This window comes from Gracilinanus agilis, chromosome 2 (assembly GCF_016433145.1).
Source record: "Gracilinanus agilis isolate LMUSP501 chromosome 2, AgileGrace, whole genome shotgun sequence".
NCBI classification, from domain to species: domain Eukaryota; kingdom Metazoa; phylum Chordata; class Mammalia; order Didelphimorphia; family Didelphidae; genus Gracilinanus; species Gracilinanus agilis.
This window is the reverse complement of record NC_058131.1, coordinates 347272174-347290622: the sequence shown is the minus strand read 5'-3', so window position 1 is coordinate 347290622 and position 18449 is coordinate 347272174. Positions and strand designations below refer to the sequence as shown.

Genomic DNA, 18449 nt, shown 5'->3' with positions numbered 1-18449 from the left:
ATAAGCAGAACCAAGAGAACATTATACACAGTAACTGCTACTAATAGCAATACAATGATCCAGGACAATTCTGAAGGACTTATGAAAAGGAATACTCTCTACCTCTAGAACTGTTGGAGTAAAAATGCAGAAGAAAGCATGATTTATCACTTGTTTATTTAGATATATGATTTGGGGTTTCAGTCTTATAAGATTATTCTCTTACAAAAATGAAAAATACGGAAACAGGTTTTGAGTGATAATATATGTATAACACAGTGGAATTGGTTGTCAACTCTTGGAGGTGGGGAATGCAAGAGGGAAGGGAGACAATATGAATCATGTAATTTTGGAAAAACATGTATAAATTTGTCACTAGAATAAAATAAAGAAAAAATATAAATAAAATATAAAAAAAAAATCTGGTTAGAAGGTGAAAAAAAGAGTTGTCTAAAGAAACTACCCAGGGAAAAGAATTAAAAAAAAGAGAGAAAACTCATTGACCACTTTAGATTTTTTTTTCAACCCTTACTTTCTATATTAGAATCAAATACTATGTATTGATTCTGATGCAGAAGGCTGGTAAGGGCTAGGCAAGGGGGAATTAAGTGATTTATACAGCTAGGAAGTGTCTGAGGACAGATTTGAATCCAGGGCCTCCCATCTCTAGGCCTGGCTTTCTATCTACTGAGCCACCTAATTGCTCCCCTTACCTTAGATTTTTTTAAAAATTACATGTACAGAAGATGTAAGTAAGGGTAAGTAACGAAAAAAATGTGAAATGGTTTATATATCAGGAATGTTGAGGCTCTAAATGCGCAAAGGATGACAAGGAATAATCAGAACAATAAAAAGGATGGAGTTTCTTTTAGTTATTTTGGGGAAGAGATAAAACTCTGGTTCACGAGTCTTAAGTAGTTTTTCCAAATATTAGTTCTTTGCTATTACACCGGAAAATACTCATTACAAGGTTTTGAAACTGCAAACAATGTATACATTTAATGCAAAACTATTCTGCAACCACTAGAAAAAGGAAACCAGAATGGAATAATGTGTTTGGAAGAGCAGTAGAGCTCAGGATGCCCTATCCTGCAGTTCTGAGCTTAATTATACAGAGCAAAACACTTCAATAATAAAGAATTTGAAACATTTAAAAAAATCAGAACTGAAGAGATTATTTGCTTCTTAAACACTCCAAACAACAGAAATGGTAGGAGTGAATAAAAGCGGCAAGGACACACAAGAGCAACAGAGGCACCAGAAAGACTAATAAATTTCTAAATCTATACAGGGAGACAGGGTCTATAAAGGAGTAAAGGCAGAAATCTGGTAGAAGAATCACTAAGGAGATGGACAGAAACTGGTGACACTCTGCTTACAGGTGAATGCTCCTTTTGTGAGACTACATTATAACATAAAAGGGTACATAAAAGGGGAGAAGAGAATCAGGGGGATAGAAGGGAGTTTGTAATGTGCCAAGACCAAATGAAGAGGTAGCAATGAAGCGAAGGTGACTTCTTTGGACTCAGAAAGAAAAGATCCTACAGGGGAGTGGGTGAGGAGAAGAGGGGAAAGACTGGAAGAGAGAGAGGAGGAATGAGGCCTTTGGGAGGGTGGGAGGGGGTTTCACTAATGAATGCTTCTTTGGGAAAAGAAAATGGTTGGTGAATAGAGATGAAGACCTTTTTCTGGATGAGATCTTGGGGATTTGGTGCTTGAAAAGTCAACTTGTCCTAGGAGGGGGTAGCTGGAACCTCTGAGGGCAATGGACAACTGGAAGAATGGGAGAGTATGGACACACAGGTTGATTTTCAGGCAAATGTAGGAAAAAATAAAGAGGGTATAGTTCAGTGGGAGTGGGGTGAGTTCTACCATGAGTCAATGTCCTCTTTGACACCTGCCATAATAAGCATTGTTTTGAGAATGAGGCACAGTAGAAAAGGGGAATCCATGAGAGAAGCTCTACAAAGCAGTGGCAGAAACTACCTAGAGAGAAGAGCCTAGAATGGATACTCTGGAGGTTTTGATTGCATAAGAACAAAGAAAAGAGACAAGATAATTTTAAGAGTTTTTTATAAGTTAACAGAGTAATAAATCAGGAATTGAAGATTTTGTAATTTAAAAGTCACTGATTGATAGACTCAGTGGCTAGAGAGCCAGGTCTGAAAAAAAGGAGATCCTGGGTTCCAAATTGGCCTCAGACATTTCCTAACTGTGACTCTGGGAAGTCACTTAACCCCAATTGCTTAGCCTTTACTTTTCTTCTGCCCTGGAACCAATGCTTATTAATTCTAAAACAGAAGGTAAAAAAAATACTAATGAGCAAGACCAGTGAAGGGAAGGAAAGGAAGTGGGAAATCTACTGAGAGAAAAAAGGAGGAAGAAATATATAATCAGAAAAAAGCAGGAGAGAAAAAGGAACTAAGAAATGAAACTCTAAAGGGAAAGGAATAAAAATCATATAACTAAAAAAAAAAATAGAGGAGAAACAGATCATATATATCTCACAGCTATGAGGAGATATATTCTTAATCAAATAGGAGACAGAGAAAATTACATAATATAACTCTGATTATATGAAAATGAAAATCTTCACAAACAAAATTAATTTGCTTAGGATAAGAAAGGAAGTATTCAAATGGAGGGGGCATTGTATCAAATTTCTCTGTTAAGGATTTTGTATTCAAGATACATCAACAATTTAGATAGCTACATAGATAACTAATAGCCATTCCCCAAGAGATCAAAGGATATGAGCAAATACTTATGAAAAGAATTGCAAAGTATTCACAACCATATGAAGAATGGCCCAAATCACTAATAATAAGAGAAGTGCAAATCTGAACAACCCTACAAACCAACAGAAATTACAAAAGTCAATGTTGGAAGGATTGTGGAATGAATGATATGTACATTATTAATACAGTTTGGGTAGAACTGTGAAATGGTAGAACCATTTTGAAAAGCAATTTGGAATTATTCAAATAAGTAACTTTTAGTTACATTTTATGTCCATATCCTTTGAAAAAGAAACTCCATTACTGGGGTTATATTCCAAAGAAGGTTTGCCTTTTACCTTTTGCTATTTATCATTTTTTGTTTGTTTGTTTGTTTTTTATGGATGATATAAAGCCAGAGATAGTTTTCAAATTTAAAGATGACCTAATTAGGATGGATGGCTAAACACAGGATGACAGAGTCAGGATCTGAAAAGACCTTAATAAACTGAAACATTGGGTCAGGTAACATAATTTGACATTAAATTGACACTTCATTACATAAATGTGGTTTTGTCTTTAAATCCACTGCACAAACACAAACCTGGAGGATCTGTACATCCTAAAAAGATAAGTGTTTTAATGGTCTAAGGTCAGTGAGAGTCAATAGTGTGATGAGGCATTAAGGTTGCTTTTTTTTTTAAATAAACCCTTACCTTCCATCTTGGAGCCAGTACTGAATACTGGCTCCAAGGCAGAAGAGTGGTAAAGGCTAAGCAATGGGGGGTTAAGTGACTTGCCCAAAGTCATACAGCTAGGACATATTTGAGGTAGGATTTGAACCTAGGACATCCTGTCTCTAGGCTGGCTCTCAATCCATTGAACCACCTAGGTTCAACCATTAAGGTTGCTTTAAGGAAAGCATAGCATTTAAAAATCAAATGATATGGGAAAATATTTGAAAAGTAATTAAATTAAATTAAAAAAGAAAAGAAAAATGTTAGAAACTTTTTATATATCATGGGGGGGGGGTAAAAGAAAAGATAAATAAACAAACAAACAAATAAATGAAAATCAAGTGGTAGATGGTCCTACTGTGCCAGCAGACCATTTGTGAGGTATATTATTCTGTGATTCTGGAAGAACCAGTTTAAGAATTGACATACAGATAATGTCCAGAGAAAGGCACCTAAAATGATGAAAGGTTTTAAATCTGTACTAAAGACAGGTAGGGAAAACAGCAACAACAGCAGCTGAGGTTTAGCCAGGAGATAAGAAGACCTAGAAGAGTTAAAGAGCTTAACTTTCTTCGACTATCTGAAAGACTGCTACAAGGATTAGATCTGTTTAATCCTACGGGGTCAGGGGCAAGAGCAAAGGGTGTAGGTTGCAAAGGATTATATATACTTAGGTTTGATGTCAGGAAAAAAAAAACAACCAAAAAACCCTCTTTAATAATTAGCGCCCTCTAAAAGTGGAATGAGCTCTTAGGAGTTGGTAGTATGTTTCCCATTACAGGAGGTCTTCGAACAAAGGCCGAATGGCCACGTGTCATAGGAGGAATTTTTGTTTAGGATTGGGTTGGGCCAAATGCTTCTGACGTACAGAGCCTGGGACGAATCACCCGGCTGCCATTATGCACATGCGCAGGAGAAAGCCGTGCTTCTAACTCGAGGGGAGCGAGAAATGTCAGTGAAGTAAGGGGAGCCATTAGCCTCACCGCGGCGCATGCGTACAAGCACAGCTACAGAGATGAGGGGGCGGGGTCCAACCCCGGAAGTGAGCGGCCGTGGGCAGGTCCCCTGACTTTCCCTTTCCGGCGGGTCCCCATGGAGGCGCTGGGGAAATTGAAGCAGTTCGATGCCTACCCGAAGACCCTGGAGGACTTCCGGGTCAAGACATGCGGCGGGGCCACAGGTAGGGAAAGAGGTCAGGGACTAGGGTCGGGACGGTAGGGAAGTGGGGTTGGGGTAGGGTCTCTCTCCGGACCCATCCCCTTGCCCTTTTGTCTCCGCCCCGACCTCAGGCCCTGTGCTGGCCTTGGTTGATTATGGGAGATGGGCCAAATAGGGAGGGAGAAGGGCTTGCTGACTTCTGACCCCTGGTCCCTGCAGTGACCATCATCAGCGGGCTCCTAATGCTGCTGCTCTTCCTGTCCGAACTACAGTATTACCTTACGGCCGAGGTGAGTCTCCGAGGCCGCCGCTAGGGGGGGGTATGGGGGCAGGGAAAGGAACGTCGTCAGGGAGCGCCATGTGTGGTGGCGAAGTGGGGACCCCAGGGGGCGCTGTGGGGTAAGAAGAAGAGGTTCAGTGTGAAATTGGGGCCTAGGGGCGGGGCGGGGCTCTGCAGGGCCCGGGAAGGGTTTAGTATGATAAACTGAGGCTCCAATGTCTCTATAGAGAAAGAGGGGTTCAGTGTGATGAATTGAGGCCCTCAGAGGACTCTGCGAGGCAAGGAAAAGGGGAGGAAGTTAGTGTGATGAATTGGGACTTTCAGGGACTGTGGGGCAAGAGGAGAGGATGTCCTGGAAGGAAGTGGAGCCATCGGGGCCTGGGACTATAGGGAGGAGATTCTCCAGGAGGCACTTGAAGAAGGGAGGAGTGCAATGTATAGAAACAGCGGAACCTCCAAGGGCAGCTATGGAAAGACTAAGAGAGAAGGAAGAGACATTGGGGCAAGAAAAAGGAGTACTTTGAGAGGAAGGGAGGCCACGAGGGGAGCTGTGTGAGATAAAGGGGGCAGGACACTGGAAGGCTTCATTGGGTAAGGGAGAGGGTAGGTATTAACACTAGGGGTTGTTGGAAAGTGAGGGATGGGAGAGACTGCTGAAGAGGCTACTGAGAAGAAAGATTGAGGGAACTTGGATAGGGAGTATACTATTAAGGGAAGCACTAAATCAGGAGAAAGGGGAAGAGGACACAGGAGGATGAGGTCATTGTCATGGGGGAAAGAGTCCTGAGGAAAGAGGGGAGTGGGAGATTAGTTGGACTGAGAATTCAGGGGAGTGATGTGGCAGGAAGAAGGCAATGATTAGGTGGCTGTACTAAGGGAATGTGGGTGGGGAGTGGTGGTGCCAAGGTATGTGAGTAGAGTGCTGAGGGGAAAGGGAGGCTTTTAGAGAGAAGATTACTGGTTGAAGGGACAGAGGAAACACTTTAGCATCAGGTAGGAGAGGTACAAGCAAGGGCTTGTGGTAGATGCCTCTTAGCTGGTTATTTTTGAGAAGTGGGAGGAGATATTGAGAATTTATAAATAGTTTGAATGTTGAAGGGAACTGAGGGGTTCTTTGTGCAACAGGGGAAGAGATTCATGTGGGAAGAGACTTACAGAGAAGTATTTTGGGGATGGAGTGAGGCCAGGAAAGGACTGATAATGGGCTGCCCTGGAACTGGTCTTTCCCCTACCCCTCACCCATAGGTTCATCCTGAACTCTATGTTGACAAGTCCCGAGGAGACAAACTGAAGATCAACATTGATATTTTGTTCCCACATATGCCCTGTGCCTGTAAGTACTTAGTGTTCCCAACTTCTCTCAAACTTCAACCCCACCCTAATCCCATTGGTAAGAAAAAAAACATAGGAGCCTTTTCTCCTCTCTGAGTCTCATGGTGATAGAGATGTTGGAGTGTTTTCCCTGCATGCAGAGAAAAAGGTTTTGGGGTGGAGGGATGAGGATGCAGGATCAGTGCCTTATCCATCCCCCTCTCTTTCTCACAAGTAGGCCTAGTCACTGGGGGCATAGGGATTAGTCCTATATCTAAACATCCTGGTTCTAGATCTGAGTATTGATGCTATGGATGTGGCTGGGGAGCAGCAGTTAGACGTGGAACACAACCTATACAAACAGCGTTTGGACAAAGATGGCCGTCCTGTAACCACAGAAGCTGAGCGTCATGGTAACCAGCAGAGACAGACCCAGTGGACCCTGGGTATCCCTTTCCAGGCCAAGGCATTCTTTCTTGAGTGGGTGTGGAAGCAGAGTCAGATTCTAGCACTAAAGGGGTATTCCAGAGTCCATAAGGTTTAATTTCCTTGCTTCCAGATAAAGCATTTTATGGATAAGGCGCCCAAGGTCTAGAGAGATTGAATGGCTTGGATCCCAAGATTACAAAGCTAATTAGTAACACAAGTAGAATTAGAACTCCTATTCTGCCTCCTTCTATAGTATTCTTTCCAGCATTCCATACTATTCTATTGCTTCCCAGCTCATCTTGATGTCCAGAGCTCTTCTTTTATCTGTTGTTGTTGAGGATGTCATTTAGGATCTGGCTGCCTTTTGCCTCTCTGGGCTTCCTATGGTGGGGACTAAAGCTCTTGAAATATTTGCTGCCCTTCCTACTGCCTGCCTCCCCAGTCCATTAGAAGACTCCTGCTATTGATTCCCTGCCCTGTCCTTGCTCCTATCACATGCCTGCTTTGGGGCAGGCATCTGAGTTCATCTTGTTTGTTGCCTGGGCCTGCCTCTTCTCCTGGGGCTAATGCCTTGGGCTCTGCTTACCCTCAGAGCTGGGGAAAGAGGAGGAAAAGGCGTTTGACCCCAGCTCCTTGGATCCTGAGCGCTGTGAGAGCTGCTATGGTGCTGAGTCTGAGGATAGCAAGTGAGTGTCACCCACACAAGTGAACTTGAACAAAGGTGTTGCCACATTTCTGTAAGCCTGGACATGGGCCATCTATTCCTCTCTTTGTCCTACATTGAGCTGGGCTCTGCCTTCCCCATCCCTTCCTTCTAGATGCTGTAACACATGCGAAGATGTGAGGGAAGCATACCGACGGAGGGGTTGGGCTTTCAAGAACCCAGATACCATTGAGCAATGTAGACGGGAAGGCTTCAGTCAAAAGATGCAAGAACAGAAGAATGAAGGCTGCCAGGTGTATGGCTTCCTAGAAGTCAACAAGGTCAGGATCAGGCCATGTCACAGAGCCGGAAAGAAAAAAAGGAGAAGGCTCTGGGATTAGTTCTGATTGAACTTCCTTAGGAATGGAAACTGCCTGCTCAGGAAGACTGGGCACAGTGCCCTCAGAGAATCTTTCAGCCTAAAGTGGCTTTAACAAATATTACCTGATCACCTACTACATGATCAGGAAAGACTTAACAAGGCTTAGTTTCTGCCCTTAGGTAGGTTCACCTATAATTGTGATAAAGTGCAGCACTAAAGAGCCATAGGAAAGGTATAAGGAATATTCAGAGGAGGAGGAAATATTCAAGGTGGGCCTTGAGAAATAAAGGGGATATAGGAGGAGAGAGATGCATTCTGGGAAAAAGAACAATATAAGCAATTCATGGAGGCAGAAAATCAACTGATGTGTTTGGGTAACTGTGAGTAGTTTATTTGGCTAGAATATAGATTGTGTAAAAGAAGAGAGTATTAGGAGATGGTTGAAAAAAGTAACCTGGTGGGACCTCACTGTAAGGCATGGTACATGCAATTCAATTTGACAGTCACTCAGAAATTTTAGAGATTAGTCTTATTTGCCAGAGATATGTGGAGAAGGATCATCTAATCATTATTCCTCTGCACAAAAATGTCCTGTGGTTCTCCATCACCTGCTGAGTACCATTCATATTCCCTTACTTAGCATTCACGATCTACATGACCAGCTGCCATCCTAGCCATAGTCTATACTCTGGCCACATTGAACCATTCTGGGATGGGACTGAAATCTTAGAAGTACAGTCACCTGGATTTAATGACTGATTGGATGTTGGAAAGGGAGGGTGAGTCAGAGATAGCCCAAATGATAGGGAAGATGGTGGATGTTGACAGGAATGGGGAAGAGCAGTAGTTCTGAAGAAATGGAACCAGGAAATGTTTCTTATAGGTGGCTGGGAACTTTCACTTTGCACCTGGGAAGAGTTTCCAGCAGTCGCATGTACATGGTAAGTAAAGACTTTTATCAAAAAATACAGTCTTTATTGTAAGAGGCTCTCCCCACGCCCCCAAAATCCCTGTTCCATTGTTCCTAATCTCTCCCTGAACAGTCCTACCCCCACTCTCCCCCCCTACACATACTTCCTATACTTTGTATACATATACAGCATAACCTCTTTGCCTCTATGTTGTTTCTTTATCCCTCTCTCAGATACTGTCCCTCAACTCTAATGCTCTACTTGGGGGAAAAAGCTTTTGAAAGCAACTCAGCCTTAGAACTGTGACAACTGAAAGCACCCAAGATGGTGGGTGGGGGGCAGGTTTGTTATTTGAAGTTCTGAACATGTAGCTAGCTATCCTAGTCTCTTCTCCAGGGGTCCCAGCAATTGTGTGAGAAGGGAGCTTGGTTTAAGTTCCTCCTGGCTAATGTCCTAAAGGTTACTCACCCAGAGCTTCAACTGGGGGCAGGTACAAGGATATCTCTTTGTTTATTCTGCACTCAAGGGGGAGGTACATCTCATTGAAGTGAGTCTCCCTACTTCCTCTCCAGCTTTGGAGATGGAGTTGTGGCCCACACACCTGGAATAGGACGATGATGGGAGCTGGTTAAGCTGGTACCTAGTCCAGGTCTTGCCCCTTCACAAGTCTGAGAACCAGGTTGAAGGGGGGCCTCCAGAATCCTTTCTAAGTTGTCCATCACTACTTCTGCCCAACTATAGTACCTGAAGTGGGACTCAGGACCTAGAATTGATCACCCAGGATTCTTACTGGGCGATATTCACACATACAAGTCATACTTGTTTCTCAGACTGTCATTATACAACTTGGAATCTCACTCTTCTCTTCTTTCCCTTTTCCCCTCCATGCTACAGTCCATGCTGTGGAGAGTAAGTGGCCAAACTTTTAACCCTTCTCACTCTCCATCAGGGTGAGAGCATACTTTCCTTAAGCATGCCCTGCTATCAGGAGTTGGGGATTGGGGATATTAGCACTTTTTCTTGGCAGAGGTTAAGATGGAGCTAGGTCTTTAGCAATTGAAGGCAATAGACTCTAGGACTAGAAAAATTATGAAAGGATTAAGTCCGTCTGGCCGAGCCTAAGAGCAAGAGAATGAATTGGAAGGTGTCTTCAGGCCCCTTTTAACGTTTTGATCCCATAGTCAGTTATTTGATCTAATGATAAATGGTCCAAACCTCTGGACTTGTCTCCCCAAAGAGGAAATTAGAATTTAAAAGGAGATTTTTCTCAGTAACTTTGCCTTCCACTGTCACCCTAGCTGAAGTAACCCTAGGAAATAGGGTCTAACTTGCTAATTCTCAGAGAAGTAGGGTGCAAAGAAGAGGTTTTCCTTCTTCTCTATCCCTCCTATATCCTCCAGGTCAGGAATCCTTCCTGGGAGCTCTAAGACCACACAGTGAGACTGAAAAGGGATTCAAGAAATCATTGATTAGAGAATGAAGTGGCTACCAGAAAGGATAGGAAGACCATACTCCTGGGGGACAGAGTGAGAAAGAAGTCTCTTTCTTAAGAGCATACTCACTTACCTATTCTCCTCTCTTTTCTAGTTCATGACCTGCAGAGCTTTGGACTAGACAACGTAGGTACCAACCTTAGGTGGTAAGCACCTCGGCAGAGACTGACCAGAGCTCTGGGCTCTTAGGACCCTTAAGGATTGACTCCCCTGGGAAGGGGGAGGGGGAATCTCCATCTCCTTGGGGCTGATCCTAGCAAATCCTAAATCCCTGAGTTCATTGGAATAAATGGAAACAATCCATTTTCACCAGGCTGCCCCCTTCTCCCCCAGTTCAAGTGGATCACATCAGAGTGGGCTAGTGGGAAGTCTAGCTGCTGTGTATGATGAGTTTGAGGCCACTGTAATTCCCCCAGTGGTGCCATTGGTCTCCTCTGACTTGGGGGCCATCCCCTTTGTATGACCAGAGCATTATGTTGGTATCTCCAGATCAACATGACTCACTATATTCGACGTCTGTCTTTTGGGGAAGATTACCCAGGGATTGTGAACCCATTGGATGATACCAACATTACAGCCCCACAAGGTATTGAGGTTGGGGGTTCTGTTCTGTGTCTCCTTTTGGGGCAGGGGGAGCCAAATATGTTCTGATGCATGTAGGTGACAGACTTATCTCAATTGCTCACCATTCCCTTTTCACAGCCTCCATGATGTTCCAGTACTTTGTGAAAGTAGTGCCCACAGTATACATGAAAGTGAGTGGGGAGGTGAGTTGGAGAGTTGGAGTCCCCAGTTCCCCAGCTCCACAATCTAATTCCTTTGCCTTCCCTGTCCTGGGCTCCATCTGCTTATTAGAAGGCGTATTTTGGACCATTAGATAATGAGTCCCTTGAGAGCAGGCCTGTTTTTGTTCTTTCTTTATATCCTCAGGACTTAACACAGTGCCTGGCACATAGTAGGCTCTTCACGAATGCTAGTTGACTGACCACTGAATAGAGCTAGACATGCCCCTGCCCCTCCAGTTCTTGCCACTGCTCCTCTTCTCCCCCTGTGATCCCAGGTGCTGAGGTCCAATCAGTTCTCTGTGACAAGACATGAAAAAGTTGCCAATGGGCTCATTGGGGACCAGGGGCTTCCTGGAGTCTTTGTGCTGTATGAGCTTTCGCCCATGATGGTCAAACTGACAGAGAAACACAGGTGAGGACAGGGAGGGGAAGAAGCCTGGGCACAGCCGGATCTCTCTCCAAGCCCCTCTAGCAACCCAAACTTGTTATTCCTCCATCCAGGTCCTTCACCCACTTCCTCACTGGTGTCTGTGCCATCATTGGAGGCATGTTTACAGGTGAGGCTATGGAGCACAACAGCTCCTCCCAGCCTTTGTTACTAGATCTGAGGAAGGGCTGAAGTGAAGGGGGATGGAGGGTGGGAGTTAGAGTAGGAAGAGTTGGATCTTTGCTTTTGAATCTTCACAACTGTGGGAGAGCAAGGACAATTTGGATAAGACAGCCAACTAATAATGAACTTGACCTCTTCCCCAGTTGCTGGACTCATTGACTCCCTGATCTACCACTCTGCTCGAGCCATCCAGAAGAAAATAGAATTAGGGAAGACAACATAGAGGAGCTGCATGCCACACCCCCGGCCCTGTCTCACTTGAGGCCATCTGTTTCCCAGTGTCTGACTTCTAGTTGTGACCCATGCCCTACTCCTCATGAATGCTATCCTCAAACTGTAAGACCTGTTCTGCCCTCCTAACCTCCTTGCAAAAGTTTGTAAAATTGTGTGTTGTGATGGTATCGAGATCTAAGTTATATCTCTTGCTCCACTACCCCCATAATCCTTTGCCTCAACTCTCATGCTCCTCCTGTGTCTCAAAGGAGGGGGTCCCTCCTAGTCTTTCCTCTTATATTCCCATGTAACCCAGCTCTTCCCTATGCTGGAATCACTTGCCAGTGGTCAGAGCAATTTGAACCCCCTTCCAAGAGATGCTGGCCTCCCAAATTTCACCTCTCCTCCTAGAAGCTGAGGGAGGAACTGAGCTTGGAAGAGTAGCTGACACCAGCCACGGGTTTGTATGAGGTGTTACCAAGGGGTGGGATCCTTTCATTCTTGTTCACAACCTGGGTTAAAGGGATTGAAGGAGATACCCCTTCCCCCAGGAAATGTTCACCCTAACTCTTCCATTGGGGTATTCTTAGGATGAGGAGTTAAGGAAGTAAAAAGCTCCAGGCTTTGACCTGGAGTTCAAACTCTTTTCTTCTCCCATGTTCTGCCTCAGACTGGTATGGAAGCTGAGGAGAAGGGAGAGGGAAGGGAATTTTACAGATCGCCATTGCTTCACTTAGGGGAGAGGAAGGATTTGGGACTTCCTGCTGGGCCTGATGCCAGTTGGGTTCCACCTGTGCCTTAGTCACAGTGCAGACATTGTCACCTCAATTTTAGTCCTTCACTGACTTCTCTAGGATTTCCATTCACCGGCATACAGCCCACATCTCAGCAGAACTGGGAATCAAACTTTCCCTGGGAAAAGTATAAATTAGACAAAAGATGTTGCAAAAGTTGCTGCTGTATACACACCAGAGGGGTGATGTTATCCATTCCCAGCACAGAGTGAATGAGGAACAATGGGGGGATGTATGAGCAGAGGCAAGATGGAACAACTTTATAGATCTTCCTGCATCTAATCTCCTTAAAGATGAGGACTTATCTTCAACTTATTTGGTTGAAAATTAATTTCCCAAATATCAGGCACCAAATTGTATTTCAAAATGAAATAGAAATAATTTTTAAAAATTTTTTCTATTGTCTTGTGAATTATTTTTTCTCTACTTCTTTTGTCTAGCTAATAGAGAATCGCCTTATAGAAATAATCTCTGGGAACAAGGGTTTTTGTACTGGCTGGTGCGATGCCAGGTGTGGCTCTCCCCAGGTTTCTAGAGACTTTTGGGTATCTGTATAACCTGTGACTGAAATATTCCTTTCCCAGTATATATGTTCTCTATATCTGTGTATATATATATATTTGTTCCCAACACGTATATCACCGTGGTGGGGATCTAATCTTCCCCCTTAACTGTGACGTACTGCCTTCAGCATAGGTGAATCAAATCTCCATAAGCTATGTTCCCCACATACCTCTTCTTTACCTCAAACCAGGAACTGTGGTAAGGGTTTGGTTTCTGTGGGGAAAATTTAGGGCCATGGTGGCAAACCTATAGCATGTGTGCAGAGGGGTCATGCTCACTGTTGCCCCAGCACAGAGTTCACCAGAGTTTGTTACTGGAAAGCCAGAGGGACTTGGAGCTGGGCTGCTCCCCTCCCCCTCTCCACATTTCTCACATCACCTGCCCTTCTGAAAGGTTCACCATTACTGTTCTAGGGGCTTCTCTCCATCTCCCAAGTGCTCAGTTTATTGCCCTTCTGCTGTCCCCTACCTCTTCTTTAGAAACAACAACAACAAAACCCTTGCTTTCTGTCTTAACAATTCTAAGACAAAAGGCTTAGCAAGGGCTAAGCAAAAAGGGTTAAATGACTCCAGGGTCACACAGCTGAGAAGAGTCTGAGGTCAGATTTGAACCCAGGTCCTTCCAATTCCAGGCCTGGCTCTCTGTCCATCATGCCACCCTTCAGCATCACTTCTCCCCCATCTCTTCACCCTCCCCAAGGGGAGTGAAAGAACCAGATCTCCCTAATGGGAAACTGCTTGAGAAACAGATTTGTGATTGCACTTACCACTCCCCCAGCATCTACAGGGCCCCAGTGTGCTGGGCTTTGGTAGCAGTCAAAGGACAAAAAATGACCCATTCATAGGGCCTAGAATCCCTACTCTGGCTGCCAAAATTTTAGACTAGATTAACATGCCTTCACAAGATTCTCACCTCAGCTCTCTCAGTAGGCTTTTTTGGAGGGCTTCAGAGCATCTCTGGTTCTTTGAGATCCCCCTCTCTAAAGCTGAACCCACAAATGACTTATTTGGTGACTAAATGTAATTAAAGGTACTTGCAAAAATACTTATTTTTTATGCAAGTCTGCAGCACAAAAACTACCCCAAGCATTCTTTCCAAACATGAGATTTAACTGTGATAAGTTTTAATCTAGAAGTGTTGAATTTTGTCCCTGTAAACTCAACTGGCATAATTGTTTGCTCAGGTCTGAAAAATAAACTTTGACCAGTGTGAGTGGGGATTAGTGGAGGGGGCGGAAGATGACCTCGCTGATCTGACCAGGAATGGTATAGAAGACGAGGAGGAGGAAGATGGTGAGAAGGGCCAGGACCAATAGCAGCACCAGGATATGCCAATATCTGCGCCATATGAAGAAGACAAAGGTTTTCAGTGGATTCACAAACCAGTTGAAGGAGGTCTTAGGGCGGCTGGGGAGAGAGAGCAGCAGAGTCAGTCAAGAGCTCTGTCCACCTCCAGATTGTCATCCAGTCTCTCTTCCTTCCAGAATTTCCACCAGATCACAGAACCCAAACTTCTGAGCCTAACCATACTCACTTGGGCTTTTCCAGGGCCTCAGGCTCCTTCCTCCCTTTCCCTACAGGATGTTTCTCAGCCTCCTCCACAGTCAGCAGTTCAAACTCAGCCTCCACTTTCCCCTAGAAGGCATAGAGTAGAAAGAGGATGAAAAGCTTTCTGGGGCAGGAACCACTTCCCACCCCACACTACCCCTGCCCTTCCCACTTCCCCCCACACACCGTCAGGATGTAGACATTTCCACTGGAGTCAGTGAATTCGATATCTTCAGGCTTGGCCTTCCTCCTCTTTTTCCTCTTTTTCCCACGGCCCTCAGCCTCCTGCTTCTCACGTTCTAAGTCCTCAGGCTCACGTAGCTTCACAAATGGCCACCATCCACGCATACGACGTGAGCGGAAGAGACTGCAGCGAGGACTGGCCCTATCCTGGGCCAGGCGAATGGTGCATAGGTTTGACTCTCGAGAGCCCCGAACCATATTTGGCAGTTGTAACTCCAGGGACCCTAGAGATAGCAACAAGGCTCGTGTCAGTCAGGATTCAGAGGTCACATAGTCAGAATCATCTCAAAAACTGGTAAGATCAAGGCCAACGCTAATTGGACGTCAGTCGTGTCTGGCTCTTTGTGACCCCACGGACCATACTGTCCAACATTTTTGGCAATGGAACTAACGACATGAGATCAGATCCAATGCAGGAACTGGAGGTCACAGGATCAAGGGTCAGGGTTGTCAGGTTTAGGAAAGACAAAGCATCAAAAGTCATACCGAGAAAGTCGTTGGCAGAAATCCGATCATAATCCCAGACCTGTAGCACCAGCACTGCGGGCTGTCGGAACTCAGCATCTTCCAGGGCAAAGGGACTGGGTTTTCTTTTGACGCTCACCTCCTGCTCCGTGGGCAGATAGTCGAAGCGGAACACAAATCGCCAGTTAAAGTTCCCCTCCCCGGTCAGTGAGTTGAAGTGGACATCTGTCTCCTGCTTGTCGAATTCCAAACCCTTCACCCAGCTGGGAGACGGGAGCAGAGCATGAGAAGATAACGTTGGCAGAGGCCCCAGGTGTATGCTGAGCTCAGTATATGCCTCCCCCAACCTGCTCTGGTTCTCCCCCACCTCCCTGGCTCCCACCGCCTGCCTTACCTCTTCACATAGATGTCACTAGACATCTCCCCAGTGAGGGGATTCACGTCATCCAGGACCACATCCTCAGTATTCCAGATGATAACTCGGAGCTCATAACTGTATATGGGAGAAGAGGTTTGAAGGAAGCGTCCCTTCCAAGGGATTAATTCCATAGAAGCCTCGTCACTGGTGCTCTGCCCTGCACCCCTTCTGCCTCCTAGCTCCCAGAAACCCTGGGCCCTGTCTCCAGGTGAGCCTGGCCTAGATGAGCTAGGTCTTATGATTTCCCTGTCCCTGTGCTCTCTCCTCTGTGGGAACTTATAGAAGGTCACACTGGTCAAAATTTGTCCTGCATCAGGGTAACTAGGTGGCACAGTGAACAGAGAGCCAAGCTTAGAATCAGGAGGACCTGGGTTCAAATGTGACCTGAGACACTTCCTAGCTGTGTGACCCTGGGCAAATCACTTAATCCTAATTGTCTAGCCTTTGCCCTTCTGACTAGTTGTTACAAGGATAAAAGGTAAAGGTCGAGAAAAGAAAAGAAGAGAAAAGAAAAGAAAAGATTTGACCTGGGCTTGTCCCCACCTCCCTCCACTTTATTATTCTTCCCAATAAAAACAAGAATTTGGAGCTTAATGGAGTCATCTAGGAGTCTACCTGCCTGGGAGGCATTACCATAGTCACAGGTGAATAGCTACATCATCTCTCTGTGAATCTATTTCTCTATCTCTCTATCTCTGACTACAAGCTTCATAAGGAACTAAACTTTGCATTCCTTCTAATGCCATAGTAGGTGATGAGTTTGCCAAATTCCTTTCTTCCCTGTGTGTATAAATCTATCTATTTCTGCCTCTTATATCAAACAGGTTAGGGCTGACACTGGGACCAGAGGGTCATACCGCTAGGCCCAGAAATGGCCTTAGAGACAACCAAGTCAAATCCCCTATTTTTCCAGGTGAGAAAACTGAAGTACAGAAAGTTAAATGCTTTTGTCCAGGCATTTGTCTACAGGTAACATGTGTTGGGTTGTTGTGATATTTTTTTAACCCTTACTTTCTATCTTTGAATCAATACTGTGTATTGGTTCCAAAGCAGAAGAGTGGTAAGGGCTAGGCAATGGGGGTTAAGTGACTTGCCCAGGGTCACACAGCTGGGAAGTGTCTGAGGCCAGATTTAAACCCAGGTCCTCCTGTCTCTGCCTGGCTCTCAAACCACTGAGCTATCTAGCTGCCCCCTGGGTCAGGGTTTTGAATGCAGATTCAAATCTGACTTCAGAGCTACTGCCACAGACTCTTGGGAGAGATGGGGAGGTCAGACCCTGGAGGTCAAATTGTAGGGAAAACTGAGGGGCCAGGCAGAGAAACCTTCAATCCTTGTCCAGTGTATTGGGGGGGGGGATCATATTAAAGTTCTTTCCTTTACCTGATTGGTTGTCGAGGCTTGATGTCCACAGGGGGTGGGGCTGGCACATCATTGGGAAAAATGTCCACCCACATGTGTAAGAAACCCTAGAGTGGGGTCAGAGATCAGGCTGGAGCTCCCTTGCCTCCTCCCCCACCAGGTGGTTCCTATGGCATGAGAAAGGGAAGACAATCATATCTCATGTGCCAAGCAGCCCAGGAAAGGGGGACTCTCACCTGCAACAAACCCGGGCTGCTTGGGTGGTACAGGGGCCGGGTCTCCACGTGCTCAGGTACCAGTGAGCAGCCATGCTGGGGCATCTCCCTCCACCGCAGCAGCACAGACAGGGCTTGCTCCTCCTCTGAGGTGTTAGGGTTCACCTCCTGGCCTCTCCCACCTGGCCCAGGATGGAACAGGAATGAAACAGGCCATGCACAAGGCCTTCTGCCCCTTCCCTCTCTGGGCCAGGCGTGTGTATATATTACCTGCAGAAGGGGCCCCTGGAGGCACCTGGAAGAGTTTGCTGCCCACTTTGACCTCCCCAGGGCGGTACTCGGGGGCAGGGAGGCCACTGCGCTGACACAGGCTGGCCAGCACCTGAGAGGGTTTGAGGGCATCCCGCCATGCATTGTAGCCTTCCCTGTAAACATAGGACACAGACATGGAATGGAGATGGGACCTTGCCCTGGGAAATGGAATGTAGACACATGACTCAACAAGGACTAGTATGGGGATACGGGGCTCCCTGGATTACTCTAGAGACCCAAGTCTCTAGAGTAATCTCAGGTCAAAGAGTACGTAAGGAATTCCCCATTCTTGTACTCCTGCAGTGCTGGCTAAAGAAAGCCGACCTTAAAGGAACAAAAACTGTACAATCAAAGGAGTCTCTGAGAGACACATTTCCTTAGCATCTCCCCTTGCTTTCTGATAAGCACAGATGTGTACCTTCTGTTTGCATCTCAGACATCGGTTCATTCCCTGAGATACACAATTCATCCTCCCTTAGGATCAAGGACATCCCAGACACCAAGGCACCACACCCTTGGGTATGAACCCCTGCACCCCATTTCTGGTCACATCGTCTCTCTGTTCCTTTAGGGTGTAAAAAACCTGGACACAGTTCTTACCTGCACCTGCCTCCTAATCATTCAACTTAATACATTTCTCTATTTTTAAAGATATTCATTGGAGCCTGGTAATTCTTGGAGAGAGCAGCCTCCCAATCCAGATTACTATCAAGCCCTCTCCCAGCAGGACCTTAATATGGCCACGAGCATAACTGTTAGGGACATGCAGCCTGAGCACACTTGACTGAGACACAGCATGGACTAGCAACATTAAGACAAAGAACAGCATCGCTCAGAAAAGGGTATGGAAAGCGGACACTCAAAGGGCTGCTGGAGACACAGCA

The 18449-nt window shown here is 45.5% G+C and overlaps 2 protein-coding genes across 3 annotated transcripts in view; one reads left to right on the top strand and one right to left on the bottom strand.

Annotated features, from left to right (window-relative positions):
• Positions 1 to 4525: 4525 nt before the first annotated feature.
• Positions 4526 to 12836, top strand: ERGIC3 (ERGIC and golgi 3). Of its 2 annotated transcripts, XM_044661586.1 has the most exons (14): positions 4526 to 4613; positions 4811 to 4881; positions 6117 to 6204; positions 6476 to 6595; positions 7204 to 7297; positions 7430 to 7595; positions 8520 to 8577; positions 9442 to 9456; positions 10135 to 10166; positions 10530 to 10626; positions 10743 to 10807; positions 11101 to 11237; positions 11327 to 11382; positions 11579 to 12836. In XM_044661586.1, the coding sequence occupies exons 1-14, from the start codon at positions 4526 to 4528 to the stop codon at positions 11656 to 11658; spliced, it is 1167 nt and encodes a 388-aa protein (XP_044517521.1). In that variant the 3' UTR covers positions 11659 to 12836. The 2 variants fall into 2 exon arrangements, with proteins under 2 accessions (XP_044517521.1, XP_044517520.1); XM_044661585.1 differs by lacking the exon at positions 9442 to 9456.
• A 1356-nt stretch (positions 12837 to 14192) lies between these two features.
• LOC123235456 (fer-1-like protein 4) overlaps positions 14193 to 18449 on the bottom strand; it is a 29420-nt gene continuing 25163 nt past the window's right edge. Inside the window, exons 38-45 of the mRNA XM_044661583.1 lie at positions 17524 to 17678; positions 17275 to 17435; positions 17060 to 17145; positions 15656 to 15754; positions 15283 to 15524; positions 14740 to 15020; positions 14540 to 14640; positions 14193 to 14412 (exon numbers count right to left, since the gene is read on the bottom strand). Coding sequence (XP_044517518.1) covers positions 14226 to 14412; positions 14540 to 14640; positions 14740 to 15020; positions 15283 to 15524; positions 15656 to 15754; positions 17060 to 17145; positions 17275 to 17435; positions 17524 to 17678 — 1312 coding nt within the window. The 3' untranslated portion in view covers positions 14193 to 14225. The remainder of the gene's footprint in view (positions 14413 to 14539; positions 14641 to 14739; positions 15021 to 15282; positions 15525 to 15655; positions 15755 to 17059; positions 17146 to 17274; positions 17436 to 17523; positions 17679 to 18449) is intronic.